Source organism: Bombina bombina, chromosome 5 (assembly GCF_027579735.1).
Source record: "Bombina bombina isolate aBomBom1 chromosome 5, aBomBom1.pri, whole genome shotgun sequence".
Taxonomy (NCBI): domain Eukaryota; kingdom Metazoa; phylum Chordata; class Amphibia; order Anura; family Bombinatoridae; genus Bombina; species Bombina bombina.
In genome coordinates this window covers 965,123,002-965,139,372 of record NC_069503.1, presented here as the reverse complement: position 1 = coordinate 965,139,372, position 16,371 = coordinate 965,123,002, and the positions used below count along the sequence as shown (strand labels likewise).

The window sequence follows — 16,371 nt, the reverse complement described above, 5'->3', positions numbered from 1 at the left end:
ATTCTGGATATCATCCGAATCCATGATAGCAAAAAAGCAAGAAAATATTGGTCTTGGCTCCTTTAAATTATATAGACTCTCAATTTATGGCCAAATATACACAATGAATAAAAGCACTAACTAAATACTTGTCAATAGATTTGAACATGACAAGATACGGTGCCTTTAAGGAATAAACGTCTAACAATTTTTCTTTGCACTGCTAATCAGACAGACAATATCAATATAAAGCGTCTTTAACAAAGAAAAAAAACACCTCCTCGCCTCAACAGCTCTGCTGAGGCGCCTACCTGCCCCCACTTTCCACCGACCACTCTCAGGTACAATTCCCAATCGTGTCCCAGAACGTCCAAGACCGCCTGCTTAGTTTACAACCATGCGGTCGTGGCGTCACTTGCGATGATCTTACAGACAGACGGGACTTCCGGATACTAAAAGCTGCAAGGGTTCTACAGTCCTAAGCGTGCCAAAGTAAGCCCTGCCCTTCGTGGGCGTCGCGTAAGCCATTCGACTAGATTTGCCGAAACAAGCCGTAAGCGCCGGTCAAAAAACACACAGCCGTGAACCGGAGTCTCTTTGCAAGGCTCCAGTAAAACATACCCCCAGCGTCTGCCCCCAGTACACATAAACAGTGACCAGTAGGGGAGCCCTCATTGTAAGAGCCCATGTGCCAATAAATTACAGTTATTACTGAAATCACAATGTCGGCTATCATGGCCACATGAAACCCCACACACTGTTCAAAAGGAAAAGCCCTTCCCAGAGAGCCCAAGTTTCCCAACAGGTTAGAAGTGCAGTCATTTCTGAGATAGTATGTGGCCTAGAAATATAAAGGACTGCACTTACCTCTATGCTGAGCGACAGCATGACAAGTCTCACAGGATCAAGAGGTCTTCTCCCTCCTGCAGCTCTGTGGACACAGAAAGGGCCTTAGTTAATATCTGCTAAGACCATCATCAGCAGGGCAGCACTCAGTATGAATGGCGCAGTGAGCGTTATGTCCCACCATTTCCCATTACTTTAAAGCCACCTGTAGCTCTGCTCTAGAGGCAGACAAGGAATACGGCTACACCCTATAATAAAATATCACTCACTGGTACCATTTTAAAAATAATAAACTCTTGATTGAAAAATCTAAACTAACACCTCACTTTACCTCTTCCTATCCCTAAAACAGGCAAAGAGAATGACTGGCGTGGGAGGGAAGGGAGGAGCTATATATACAGCTCTACTGTGGTGCTCTTTGCCTCCTCCTGCTGACCAGGAGGCATAATCCCACAAGTAAGGATGAAATCCGTGGACTCATTGTGTCTTTAAAAATAAATAAATTAGAGGGATTTTATCCGTGCCTCACATGTAAAGCATGTAATCATGCAAAAAAGACAAAAGAAATACAATCAACAATCACAGAGAAAAAATATAAAAATACGAAATACAATACGATGTACGGATAGAAATGTAGTGTATCTACTTGAATGTAAATGTGGAAAGCAGTACGTAGGGGAATTGGAGAGACCCCTATGTGACAGGATAAGAGAGCACCTTTGGTCTTTAGAAAATTGTGATACAGATAGGAATAACATTTTACCCATTCCCAAACACTTTAAAATATGCAATGAAGCAAATATTAAACACTTTTCATATACAGGGATAGCTAAATTGAAGAAATATTGGAGGGGAATTAATATGAATAAAGAATTATTAAAACTTGAGACGCAATGGATATACAAACTTGAAACCCTCACCACAAAATGACTAAATCAGGAAATTAGCTGTTTTTTGTCAGAAGAAGCAATATATTAGAATAGAATTATAATCACAGATCAAGAGCACACAACACAAGTAATAATTGTAAATAGAAATGCTAGATTTATAACAATTTTTACATCCTTAAGCACCTATTAACGTCTCTATTCTATACATTAAATAGTCTCACAAGTAGATAATATATGAATGAATGAACGCATAACATTTTGAATTGAAAGAATATAGGGATATAGAGGAATAAACACATTTTATTTTAAATTGTAAGTTACACAATATTTGATCACGGTCACCTACAAAAATAGCCTCTAAAAAAGTAGCCCTTAAGTAAGAAATTAATTTGACTTAGACTAATAGCAATATGTTCAATTGACAATAACACACACACACATATATATATATATATATATATATATATATACACACGCACATTCCTCAAATAATTGGTAATAGACTATCTACTAAAATACTAAAAAGAAACAACATGAAGGGTTTCCCCTGTCTGATAAGTTTTCATTTTTATTGCTATTATTCTACTTCTTTGTCTAAATGTATATAAATGTACTGAGTTTTTATAGAAATGATGTAGCCAAATGTAAACGGAATATCTGTAGCGGCTTTTAACTCTCCACCATGAATAATAATATCTGGATTAGCTTAGAATTTGTCTAAAATTGTCCTATAACACTTATTTAACTAGTATATACTGTTTAACTAAGCATCCTAAATGATACGTATGAAATTGAAAAACATTTATAAACATTTTATTTTTTTAATAAGTCTACTTTCTTCCACATTAAGACTAGGTCAACAACTTTTAAGAAATGTTCCTTTAAGGTGGGAGTATAAGTTAGCTACAGATACACCGGAAGCAGAGTTTGAGAAAGGCTTGCAGCCGAAACGCGTTACTCTGCTTTAGATCCTTAGAGGTATCCATAGTTTGTCCGCAATATACTATAGAGGCGGCATACAAACAAGCTTGAGGAGAAAGCCAAAGTAAAGTCCTGGTAACGGAGGAGAGGATACAGGCAAAAGGATCGAAAGGATAATATCTCTTTAGAGCAAACCAGCCATCATCAACTTATGGTGTAAGTAAATAAAAGCACCTTAAGTTAAAAACGTCACCATATTCCGACAAGGATCCCTTGTCTTTTTGTCTATCCACAGAACGCTTTGGATTGTTCATAATAACTTGGAAATCAACTAACTTTATTGAACTTTTCATTTCCCTTATGATGTATAAGATTTAACATGTATTTACATATGTAAATGTTTTTATTAACGTCTAAGCTTTTTATTAACTTCTAAGTTTTTTATTTTTAACGGTATTTTATAAAGTTGTTTTCATGAAAATATCTAGCGGTATTGTATTTATGATACTGCACTGATTAGTGTTCGCTATTGTTAAAGATATCTCACAGGGATGAGCTTATTATTAGCCTAACATAGCTACTCATTTCTGTTGATAGCCGTTAGTGGCAATTTTACATAGGTTAGTTTCTCCCTTCATTAGCTACACTGTAGCTACTCCTTACACAGGTGGCTCTTGTATTTATGTTGCACATATGAGTCTGGGATTTGTTACAATGAAATACTTGCTTTGGTAACATTTGCATCTATATTTCCAATTAGCACATATTGCTATTTAATAGTATACATCAGCCTGGTACTAAGAATATATTTAGCCATTAGAGGAACCACAGATCAATTACCTTTATGACCAAGAACATATTAGGTTTTTATCTTTTTTGCTAAAAACTGTATTAAAACATTCAACCTAAAACTGAAAAGCACTCACATTAATTTCAGGTTTGACTAACATGTTGCTATAAAGTATATATAGAACAACATGTTATATGTCATATATGTAATCTTTGCCATTAAAAAAAAAAAACTGTGTACCTTTTTAAATTCATTAATGAAAAAGGGTTAAACCTGTGCCTACAGTAATGTTTCTATAGCAATGTTATATCGGCCCACTAAGACTCACTTTTTTAGGACAATGCCAATGAACAGCGAATCAGTGTGTGTGTCATATGACACTCCTGAAGTCCAGCCATTTGAAAGCCTTTAGGAAGCCTATGTATTGTAATGTGGTACTGAACATGTACTGTACTTTGTATAGTGCCGAGGAGTAACCGTTGTCATTATTATCATTTTATATGATAGCATCGTACAATCGCCTATATTTTCGTATGCCTGTGTTTGTCTATTAAGTATTTTCAGTGTTTTGAGAAAAGCTCACCACCTTTTAGTTGGCGAGAAAAAAAACGGGGAGATTAGTTGTGCAAGGATCTTTACAGAATTAGAGACAATTTCATATACACCCATGAAATGCCCATGTTCAGCCTATTTTACAAAAAAACAATTACGCTTTATAATTTGTAATTAAAAATACAAATTTCTAAGTGAACTTTACACATCCAGTGTACTTAAATTACAATTTAGAGGATCATTGCTACAGACAACATATCCAGTATAGGATGGAACATAACACCCTCTTGCAAAAGGGCTTATTTTAGATTTGTTTACATTTTCCCTTTTATTTTATCTCAAAGGCGTGGAAAAAATCATTTTATTTTTAATTTTAATTTTTAATTGCGGCATCTACTTGAGAAGAAAAAAAAAAAGCCTAAACATATAGATTTTGGCAAGGGAAATATTTTCAGGGACATGCTCTTCAGTTATAGAAAATGCTTCCATATAAATTGCTTTAGCAACATCTGAAACAGAAATTCATGAGGAATACTGAGCCTATTGCTGAGAAAAATATTGAAATAGCAGATGGCTCAAATGCAATAGGGAAATCACGATTCATAAAATTATATTCAAAGTCAGAATGCAGAGGGACACTTGTTTTAACATAATAATCTGCAGCAATATGTTATGAGGTTTCTGCAAAATTTCCCCAAACCACACACAGTATAAGGTTTCTTAATACTCCATGCAGAATTCTTACACACGGCACATATTACTGAAGCATATTAGATTTTTTGGGCTTAGGTCTAAATAAGAAATTGTAATAAACTAAAATAATTATAAAAGCAATAACATAATATAATGAATTTCGGCCTATGGATGAAAAATTACTGCAAAGGTTGATTAAAGGGATATAAAACCCAATTTTTTTCTCTTTCGTGATTCAGATGGAGCATGCAATTTTAAGCAACTTTTTATTTTACTCCTAATGTCAATTTTTCTCTTGGTATCTTGAAAAAGCAGGAATGTAAGCTTAGGAGCTGGCCCATTTTTGGTTCAGACCCTGGATAGCACTTGCTGATTGGTGGCTACATTTTAGCCACCAATCAGCACACGCTACTCAGGTGTGGAATCTGTATTGCATCTTCTTTTTCTTCTGGTCAGTGCCATTTTTAAACCACACTCATGACCTTCGGGACCTCTACACTCCTGAGTACTAATGACTATTTATAATGTGTCTGTTACTGTTGGAACCTAGCTCCAGAACAGCAACCAACAATCCTGACAAAAAAAAAATCTAACTTGTGTTAAACAGAACTAAGATTAGAGGGAGACAGTAAGGAAAGCAAGCTTTAAGGTGGTAAACTAAGGAGTGACCATTTCATGTCCATCAAGAGAGGGGTCTAGTACCTAGCGTGAGCCAAGATGAAGGTATATCTCCACACAATGTAACGTCAAATATAGGTCCCCTCATTTATAACTATTTATGTGCATGACACTTACCTAGTCTGTTTATCATAATCCTAACTAGAGTCTGTCCTCTTTTTCTGTCCAAATAGGTTCTAGCTTGACTAGAGTTTGTATATGAGAAGAGAGGTACATCTGAGAACTTCTGGGAGATTTCTACTCCAAAGACAGATAAGACTATATATGCCCAAGTCATTAACTACATAGTATCTTTTTTTTTTTTTTTTTTTACCAGACATTGGATTAAAAACACTGGTTCTTTTTAAAAGGAACATATTGCTACAGTTAAACTTGAAATATGTAAATCTATGGTAAGAGGTGTGATAAATAGGCTGAGGAAAAGTATTTAGTCATTTTAACTAATCTCACCGGTCTGTGGTGTACACCGCCATACTGTTGATATCTTTTTCTTCTTTTGCCTGGGACTGCAGTTCTTTGAGATTTTCAGTCAATTTAAGGACAACCTGTTCAGCTTTCCATCTGCGCTCTCGTTCCTGATCCAATTCTTGAACAAGTGCCTACAAAAGAAAGCATCCTTAAAGGGACATAATACTCATATGCTAAATCACTTGAAACTGATGCAGTATAACTGTAAAAAGCTGACAGGAAAATATGACCTGAGCATCTCTATGTAAAAAAGGAAGATATTTTACCTCTCAATTTCCTCAGCTCAGCAGAGTAAGTTCTGTGTAAAAAGTTATACTCAGCTGCTCCCAGCTGCAGGTAAAAAAATTAAAAAAATGAAGAAATGAACAGCAGCCAATCAGCATCAGTAGTGCTGAGGTCATGAACTCTTACTGTGATCTCATGAGATTTGACTTAACTCTCATGAGATTTCATAGTAAGCTTCCTTTACCTGATTGGTGAAATAATATGAGAGTGCACGATGCTAGTCCCTTCAGATGTCCCAGGACAGATACACTAAAATGCTGCTTAGAAATCCTTTACAATGGGAGGTGGCTACTGAGGAACTTTTGAGGTAAAATATCTTTCTTTTTTACATAGAGATGTTCAAGTGATATTTTCTAGTCAGCTTTTTACAGCTATGCTGCATCACTTTCAAGTGTTTAAACATTTGGGTATTATGGCCCTTTAAACTACCTGAAAACCTCATGCAATACAGCTTAACAGGGAACACACAACTAGTTACAATTGTGCTAAATATAATCAAGGAATTGATTTGGACACAAAACATTTTAAGATGGATGTGAAAAACATTAAACAGAAGAGGATTTGTACATTTGCCCCAACAAAGCCTTTTGGCTTCTTTCATTTAATGTCCTCTAAAAAGTATCATCTAACTTAAATTTGAAATGCATGGCTTTTTTTTTTACTTTTAAATAATTTGTGTCAGTAAAGCAGTGACAACTTTTTAAAGGAGCATTATTCCAAAAAGTAAGAACATTTTAAAACTTTTTAAACTAAATTTAAAAGGGACAGTAAAGACCAAATTAAACTTTCATGATTCAGATAGGGCATGTAATTTTAAACAACTTTCCAATTTACCGTTATCAAATTTTCTTTGTACTCTTGGCATTCTTAGTTGAAAGCTAAACCTAGGTAGGTTCATATGCTAGTTTCTAAGCCCTTGAAGGCTGCCTCTTATCTGAATGCATTTGACAGTTTTTCACAGCTAGAGGGTGTTAGTTCATGTGTACCATATAGATAACATTGTGCTCACACCCGTGGAGTTATTTAAGAGTCAGCACTAATTGCATGAAATGCAAGTCTGTCAAAAGATGAGATAAGGAGGCAGTCTGCAGAAGCTTAGATACAAGGTAATTACAGAGGTAAAAGGTATATTAATAAAACAGTGTTGGTTATGCAAAACTGGGGAATATCTCTCTTTTTAAACAATACAAGTTTTGGTGTTTACTGTCCCTTTAAAATGCACTCCTGCAAATTTCAACAGTTATTTACAGTTATACTGCATCCGTTTCAAGTGATTTAGTATACGAGTATTATGTCCCTTAAATACTAGTATGACTAAACATACACTGAACTATTTTTAATGCTTAATATGTTGCTATAATTAAGTGATATCTGGTATATAAATATAGAACTAAATAACACTCCACCAATATAACATTTCAATATACACTTATACACCATTTGTAGTTTAACACCATATTGTACTTTTAAGAAGTTAAAAAAATAAATACTAGTACAAGATATATATTTAAAAGTTATAGAGTAGGCTAAGTACATTTTAAGTCCATTTTGCACCACAGTTGCCATATTGTAGCTTATATAAACTGACAACTTGGGCTAAGCTTGCATTCCCAGGTTCCTCTGCTGGCTCAGATCCTACTTAAATGGAAGATAAACGTTAATGGTTCAGACAAAGCATAGACATTTTAGAGCCTGAAAAATGTCTTCCTTTGTTTGTATGGTATAATGTATTGAAAAGCATACCTAGGTAGCCTCAGTAGCAGCAATGCACTAATGGGAGTGGGATGGTGATTAGTGGCTATATACAAATACTTCTTGCCATTGGCTTAGCAGATGTGTTCAGCTAGATCCCAATACTGCATTGCTGCTCTGGAGCCGAGTTTAAACTCTGTGCACAGGTTAAAAGCATAATTATATACAAGCAATAGATACAATAATAAAAAACCCTAACACACTGGTACATTTTATTGTTACACTTTTATGTAATTTAAAGGGGCATGAAACCCAATGTTTTTCTTTCATGATTTAGATAGAGCATGCAATTTTAAACAACTTTCTAATTTACTTGTTTTATCAAATTTGCTTCATTCTCTTGATATCCTTTGCTGGGAAGCATATCTAGATAGGCTCAGTAGCTGCTGATTGGTGGATGCATATAGATGCCCTAATGTGATTGGCTCACTCATTTGCATTGCTATTTCTAAAAGGATATCTAAATAATGAAGCAAATTAGATAATAGAAGTAAATTGGAATGTTGTTAAAAATTGTATTCTCTATCTGAATCATGAAAGAAAAATGTGGGGTTTAATGTTCCTTTAATCTCCACAATATCAGAGCAAATCAACACTTTCTGGAGAAGAAATCAGATAATATATTGGTATAACATTTTACTTTATACCACAATTTACAAGTGATATAGAAAAGTAATCAAGCAGTCTCCATTTACAACAATCTGAATAAATCGAGAAATGAAGTGTTTAATTATAAATTGTAGCACGCTGTATGTCCTTACACGGTATGTTGATTCCTCAATTGAGGAAAAAGCTTCTTGTGTTTTTCCTTTTTGACTCCTCTGCATTGAACAGTGCCTGCCAGATATTTGTTCTGCACTGTCTGTGTCTATTCGATCAGATGACAAGCTAGTGGAAATGGTGCCTTTCTTTTGAGGGCATGCACTTATCGGTTTCCTTGTGGAGTTTTGCTTTGGTGCGCTGCTTGAAAAAATAAATAAAATGATTCCATAAACATCTTATAGGAGATAGAGGACAAGATAAACTCATGAGTATTTTTACAATTGTACAATTAGAAGTCCTAGTAAAGATAATAAAAAAAAATAAGGTGGATAAAAGACCCCAGTTTTAAGAGCTTTTCCATCAAAGATAAGAGTGGAAAAAATAAATGTACCAAGCAGTAAATGCTGAAGGGACATTCAGTTGTTGCTTGACATAAAAACAAACATCTTACAGCAAGATATCAAACAAGTAAAAATGGGAGAGGTGAAAAAAAAGGGAAATTGAAAAGAACCGTAAATAAAGCAAACAATAAAGAGATTATAGGTTAGGATCCATTTTCTTTCTACACAATTTTAGAGCAACCTCCAACAATATACAAATTGTGAGTTCACACAATTAAATAAAATAGTTTTACTACATTAAATGAAAAGATGTAGAACACGATGCTGTGCTATTAACAGTGACAATGATACATTATTTATGGCAAAGCAACAGATATGTACGGCCACTAAATTCAAAAATAAAATTTCATGATTCCAATAAAGCAATTTAAAAAAACTTTTTACAATATAATTCCATTATGAAAATGTGCACATTCTTTTTACATTCACACTTTGAGGCTACAGCTCTTACTAAGCATGTAATAAGAAGTGCACAGTATATGTATTTTGTGATTGGCTGATGGCTGTCACTAGATACGAGGGGAGAAAAAAATTGCATTAACTTTGAAATTTACAAAAAAATATTCTACTGTTAATTTCAAATTCAAAGTAAGTGCTATTGCACCTTCTTAAGAGCTGACTACAACAGTGCGACTATTGGCAGGGCCCTCTACCAGTTTGATCCCTATAAATGTTTTGTTGTACTCTGCCTATGTTTATAGCGCTGCGGAATCTGTTGGCGCTCTACAAATAACCAATAATAATAATATTGCATTTTATTTTTATTGTGTATTTGACAATTATTCAATACCCACACACGTCCCGTCCTTAATAGCCAAAATTAAGAAATGTCTATGCTAAATCCACAGAAAGTGGTTCCAAATTATTATTATCAGGCTAAATCATTATCTTTTTAATATTTCCAATATTACTGGCTGATATCAGGAGCTTTGGAGTCAGGTCTGAATTCTGGGAAGTCAGGTGAGCACAAAGACACGTCAAAACACATTGGACCAGATTACGAGAGGCAGAATAACTTATGCGTGAGAGAAAAGGGTTTTATCGCGGCTATTTGCGCCATCAGGTGTAGCACTCATATTACAAGTTGAAAGAAAACGTGATCGATTGAGCGCAATTGAACTTAACGTGCATGGGGATAACACATCCTCAGAGTTCTGGTTAACTGTTTTGCAGGACATGCGTGTACACACACACACACACATATATATATATATATATATATTTATATTATTATTATTTTTTTACAGACATATATACACACATATAAACACAAATACATGTGTATACATATATAGACATTTACAAAAGTGGATATAGTGTTATAATATATCATTTTATATGATATGTTACGGGTAAAGTAAGTAAAACGGACATTACCCAAGCAGCTGTTGGTAAAGCCCGATGTACAATAATTCCTCCATTTACACTATTTTTTAGGGGGGGGAGAATGAGGGTTACAAGGGAGACAAAAAAAGATAGTGAAGATGGGGGAATTACAGTGCATGCTATATATGTTTGATGCGGTCACTCTGTGCTCTGAGGGGATTTATGATCATACAACGGGCTTAACCCACAGCAGCTTGGGTAATGTCCGTTTTACCCAGGTAATCCCAGTTCTCATATGCAATCTTTTACCAGTGTATCATTCTCACTGTATATTGATTTGAACATTTGCTTCAGGTTATTAAGAAAAACAGAATTTATGTTTACCTGATAAATTTCTTTCTCCAACGGTGTGTCCGGTCCACGGCGTCATCCTTACTTGTGGGATATTCTCTTCCCCAACAGGAAATGGCAAAGAGCCCAGCAAAGCTGGTCACATGATCCCTCCTAGGCTCCGCCTACCCCAGTCATTCGACCGACGTTAAGGAGGAATAATAGCATAGGAGAAACCATATGGTACCGTGGTGACTGTAGTTAAAGAAAATAAATTATCAGACCTGATTAAAAAACCAGGGCGGGCCGTGGACCGGACACACCGTTGGATAAAGAAATTTATCAGGTAAACATAAATTCTGTTTTCTCCAACATAGGTGTGTCCGGTCCACGGCGTCATCCTTACTTGTGGGAACCAATACCAAAGCTTTAGGACACGGATGAAGGGAGGGAGCAAATCAGGTCACCTAAATGGAAGGCACCACGGCTTGCAAAACCTTTCTCCCAAAAATAGCCTCAGAAGAAGCAAAAGTATCAAACTTGTAAAATTTGGTAAAAGTGTGCAGTGAAGACCAAGTCGCTGCCCTACATATCTGATCAACAGAAGCCTCGTTCTTGAAGGCCCATGTGGAAGCCACAGCCCTAGTGGAATGAGCTGTGATTCTGTCGGGAGGCTGCCGTCCGGCAGTCTCGTAAGCCAATCTGATGATGCTTTTAATCCAAAAAGAGAGAGAGGTAGAAGTTGCTTTTTGACCTCTCCTTTTACCTGAATAAACAACAAACAAGGAAGATGTTTGTCTAAAATCCTTTGTAGCATCCAAATAGAATTTTAGAGCGCGAACAACATCCAAATTGTGCAACAAGCGTTCCTTCTTTGAAACTGGTTTCGGACACAGAGAAGGTACGATAATCTCCTGGTTAATGTTTTTGTTAGAAACAACTTTTGGAAGAAAACCAGGTTTAGTACGTAAAACCACCTTATCTGCATGGAACACCAGATAAGGAGGAGAACACTGCAGAGCAGATAATTCTGAAACTCTTCTAGCAGAAGAAATTGCAACTAAAAACAAAACTTTCCAAGATAATAACTTAATATCAACGGAATGTAAGGGTTCAAACGGAACCCCCTGAAGAACTGAAAGAACTAAATTGAGACTCCAAGGAGGAGTCAAAGGTTTGTAAACAGGCTTGATTCTAACCAGAGCCTGAACAAAGGCTTGAACATCTGGCACAGCTGCCAGTTTTTTGTGAAGTAACACCGACAAGGCAGAAATCTGTCCCTTCAGGGAACTTGCCGATAATCCTTTTTCCAATCCTTCTTGAAGGAAGGATAGAATCCTAGGAATCTTAACCTTGTCCCAAGGGAATCCTTTAGATTCACACCAACAGATATATTTTTTCCAAATTTTGTGGTAAATCTTTCTAGTTACAGGCTTTCTGGCCTGAACAAGAGTATCGATAACAGAATCTGAGAAACCTCGCTTCGATAAAATCAAGCGTTCAATCTCCAAGCAGTCAGCTGGAGTGAAACCAGATTCGGATGTTCGAACGGACCCTGAACAAGAAGGTCTCGTCTCAAAGGTAGCTTCCAAGGTGGAGCCGATGACATATTCACCAGATCTGCATACCAAGTCCTGCGTGGCCACGCAGGAGCTATCAAGATCACCGACGCCCTCTCCTGATTGATCCTGGCTACCAGCCTGGGGATGAGAGGAAACGGCGGGAACACATAAGCTAGTTTGAAGGTCCAAGGTGCTACTAGTGCATCCACTAGAGTCGCCTTGGGATCCCTGGATCTGGACCCGTAGCAAGGAACTTTGAAGTTCTGACGAGAGGCCATCAGATCCATGTCTGGAATGCCCCATAGTTGAGTGACTTGGGCAAAGATTTCCGGATGGAGTTCCCACTCCCCCGGATGCAATGTCTGACGACTCAGAAAATCCGCTTCCCAATTTTCCACTCCCGGGATGTGGATAGCAGACAGGTGGCAGGAGTGAGACTCCGCCCATAGAATAATCTTGGTCACTTCTTCCATCGCTAGGGAACTCCTTGTTCCCCCCTGATGGTTGATGTACGCAACAGTCGTCATGTTGTCTGATTGAAACCGAATGAACTTGGTCCTCGCTAGCTGAGGCCAAGCCTTGAGAGCATTGAATATCGCTCTCAGTTCCAGAATATTTATCGGTAGAAGAGATTCTTCCCGAGACCAAAGACCCTGAGCTTTCAGGGATCCCCAGACCGCGCCCCAGCCCATCAGACTGGCGTCGGTCGTGACAATGACCCACTCTGGCCTGCGGAATGTCATCCCTCGTGACAGGTTGTCCAGGGACAGCCACCAACGGAGTGAGTCTCTGGTCCTCTGATTTACTTGTATCTTTGGAGACAAGTCTGTATAGTCCCCATTCCACTGACTGAGCATGCACAGTTGTAATGGTCTTAGATGAATGCGCGCAAAAGGAACTATGTCCATTGCCGCTACCATCAACCCGATCACTTCCATGCACTGAGCTACGGAAGGAAGAGGAACGGAATGAAGTATCCGACAAGAGTCCAGAAGCTTTGTCTTTCTGGCCTCTGTTAGAAAAATCCTCATTTCTGAGGAGTCTATAATTGTTCCCAAGAAGGGAACCCTTGTTGACGGGGATAGAGAACTCTTTTCCACGTTCACTTTCCAGCCGTGAGATCTGAGAAAGGCCAGGACGATGTCCGTGTGAGCCTTTGCTCGAGGGAGGGACGACGCTTGAATCAGAATGTCGTCCAGGTAAGGTACTACTGCAATGCCCCTTGGTCTTAGTACCGCTAGAAGGGACCCTAGTACCTTTGTGAAAATCCTTGGAGCAGTGGCTAATCCGAAAGGAAGCGCCACAAACTGGTAATGTTTGTCCAGGAATGCAAACCTTAGGAACCGATGATGTTCCTTGTGGATAGGAATATGTAGATACGCATCCTTTAAATCCACCGTGGTCATGAATTGACCTTCCTGGATGGAAGGAAGGATAGTTCGAATGGTTTCCATCTTGAAAGATGGGACCTTGAGAAATTTGTTTAAGATCTTGAGATCTAAGATTGGTCTGAACGTTCCCTCTTTTTTGGGAACTATGAACAGATTGGAGTAGAACCCCATCCCTTGTTCTCTTAATGGAACAGGATGAATCACTCCCATTTTTAACAGGTCTTCTACACAATGTAAGAACGCCTGTCTTTTTATGTGGTCTGAAGACAACTGAGACCTGTGGAACCTCCCCCTTGGGGGAAGTCCCTTGAATTCCAGAAGATAACCCTGGGAGACTATTTCTAGCGCCCAAGGATCCAGAACATCTCTTGCCCAAGCCTGAGCGAAGAGAGAGAGTCTGCCCCCCACCAGATCCGGTCCCGGATCGGGGGCCAATATTTCATGCTGTCTTGGTAGCAGTGACAGGTTTCTTGGCCTGCTTTCCCTTGTTCCAGCCTTGCATTGGTCTCCAAGCTGGCTTGGCTTGAGAAGTATTACCCTCTTGCTTAGAGGACGTAGCACTTTGGGCTGGTCCGTTTTTACGAAAGGGACGAAAATTAGGTCTATTTTTTGCCTTGAAAGGCCTATCCTGAGGAAGGGCGTGGCCCTTACCCCCAGTGATATCAGAGATAATCTCTTTCAAGTCAGGGCCAAACAGCGTTTTCCCCTTGAAAGGAATGTTTAGTAACTTGTTCTTGGAAGACGCATCAGCCGACCAAGATTTCAACCAAAGCGCTCTGCGCGCCACAATAGCAAACCCAGAATTCTTAGCCGCTAACCTAGCCACTTGCAAAGTGGCGTCTAGAGTGAAAGAATTAGCCAATTTGAGAGCATTGATTCTGTCCATAATCTCCTCATAAGGAGGAGAATCACTATCGAGCACCTTAATCAGTTCATCAAACCAGAAATATGCAGCTGTAGTGACAGGGACAATGCATGAAATGGGTTGTAGAAGGTAACCCTGCTGAACAAACATCTTTTTAAGCAAACCTTCTAATTTTTTATCCATAGGATCTTTGAAAGCACAACTATCCTCTATGGGTATAGTGGTGCGTTTGTTTAAAGTAGAAACCGCTCCCTCGACCTTGGGGACTGACTGCCATAAGTCCTTTCTGGGGTCGACCATAGGAAACAATTTTTTAAATATGGGGGGAGGGACGAAAGGAATACCGGGCCTTTCCCATTCTTTATTAACAATGTCCGCCACCCGCTTGGGTATAGGAAAAGCTTCTGGGAGCCCCGGCACCTCTAGGAACTTGTCCATTTTACATAGTTTCTCTGGAATGACCAACTTTTCACAATCATCCAGAGTGGATAATACCTCCTTAAGCAAAATGCGGAGATGTTCCAACTTAAATTTAAATGTAATCACATCAGATTCAGCCTGATGAGAAATGTTCCCTGAATCAGTAATTTCTCCCTCAGACAAAACCTCCCTGGCCCCCTCAAACTGGATTAGGGGCCCTTCAGAGATATTAATATCAGCGTCGTCATGCTCTTCAGTAACTAAAACAGAGCAGCCACGCTTACGCTGACAAGGGTTCATTTTGGCTAAAATGTTTTTGACAGAATTATCCATTACAGCCGTTAATTGTTGCATAGTAAGGAGTATTGGCGCGCTAGATGTACTAGGGGCCTCCTGAGTGGGCAAGACTCGTGTAGACGAAGGAGGGAATGATGCAGTACCATGCTTACTCCCCTCACTTGAGGAATCATCTTGGGCATCATTGTCATTATCACATAAATCACATTTATTTAAATGAATAGGAATTCTGGCTTCCCCACATTCAGAACACAGTCTATCTGGTAGTTCAGACATGTTAAACAGGCATAAACTTGATAAGAAAGTACAAAAAACGTTTTAAAATAAAACCGTTACTGTCACTTTAAATTTTAAACTGAACACACTTTGTTACTGCAATTGCGAAAAAACATGAAGGAATTGTTCAAAAATCACAAAATTTTCACCACAGTGTCTTAAAGCCTTAAAAATATTGTACACCAAATTTGGAAGCTTTAACCCTTAAAATAACGGAACCGGAGCCGTTATAAGCTTTAACCCCTTTACAGTCCCTGGTATCTGCTTTGCTGAGACCCAACCAAGCCCAAAGGGGAATACGATACCAAATGACGCCTTCAGAAAGTCTTTTCTAAGTATCAGAGCTCCTCTCACATGCGACTGCATGCCATGCCTCTCAAAAACAAGTGCGCCACACCGGCGCGAAAATGAGACTCTGCTTATGCTTTGGGAAAGCCCCTAAGAAATAAGGTGTCTAATACAGTGCCTGCCGATATTATTATATCAAAATACCCAGATAAAATGATTCCTCAAGGCTAAATATGTGCTAATAATGAATCGATTTAGAAAAGTCTACAGTCTAAATAAGCCCTTGTAAAGCCCTTATTTACGATCGTAATAAATATGGCTTACCGGATCCCATAGGGAAAATGACAGCTTCCAGCATTACATCGTCTTGTTAGAATGTGTCATACCTCAAGCAGCAAGAGACTGCACACTGTTCCCCCAACTGAAGTTAATTGCTCTCAACAGTCCTGTGTGGAACAGCCATGGATTTTAGTTACGGTTGCTAAAATCATTTTCCTCATACAAACAGAAATCTTCATCTCTTTTCTGTTTCTGAGTAAATAGTACATACCAGCACTATTTCAAAATAACAAACTCTTGATTGAATAATAAAAAACTAC

General features: G+C 38.2%; 1 protein-coding gene across 1 annotated transcript in view; it reads right to left on the bottom strand.

Annotated features, from left to right (window-relative positions):
* LRRCC1 (leucine rich repeat and coiled-coil centrosomal protein 1) overlaps window positions 1–16,371 on the bottom strand; it is a 418,892-nt gene that overhangs the window by 347,094 nt on the left and 55,427 nt on the right. Inside the window, exons 8-9 of the mRNA XM_053715905.1 lie at window positions 8,616–8,817; window positions 5,800–5,948 (exon numbers count right to left, since the gene is read on the bottom strand). Of these exons, the coding sequence (XP_053571880.1) occupies window positions 5,800–5,948; window positions 8,616–8,817 (351 nt within the window). The remainder of the gene's footprint in view (window positions 1–5,799; window positions 5,949–8,615; window positions 8,818–16,371) is intronic.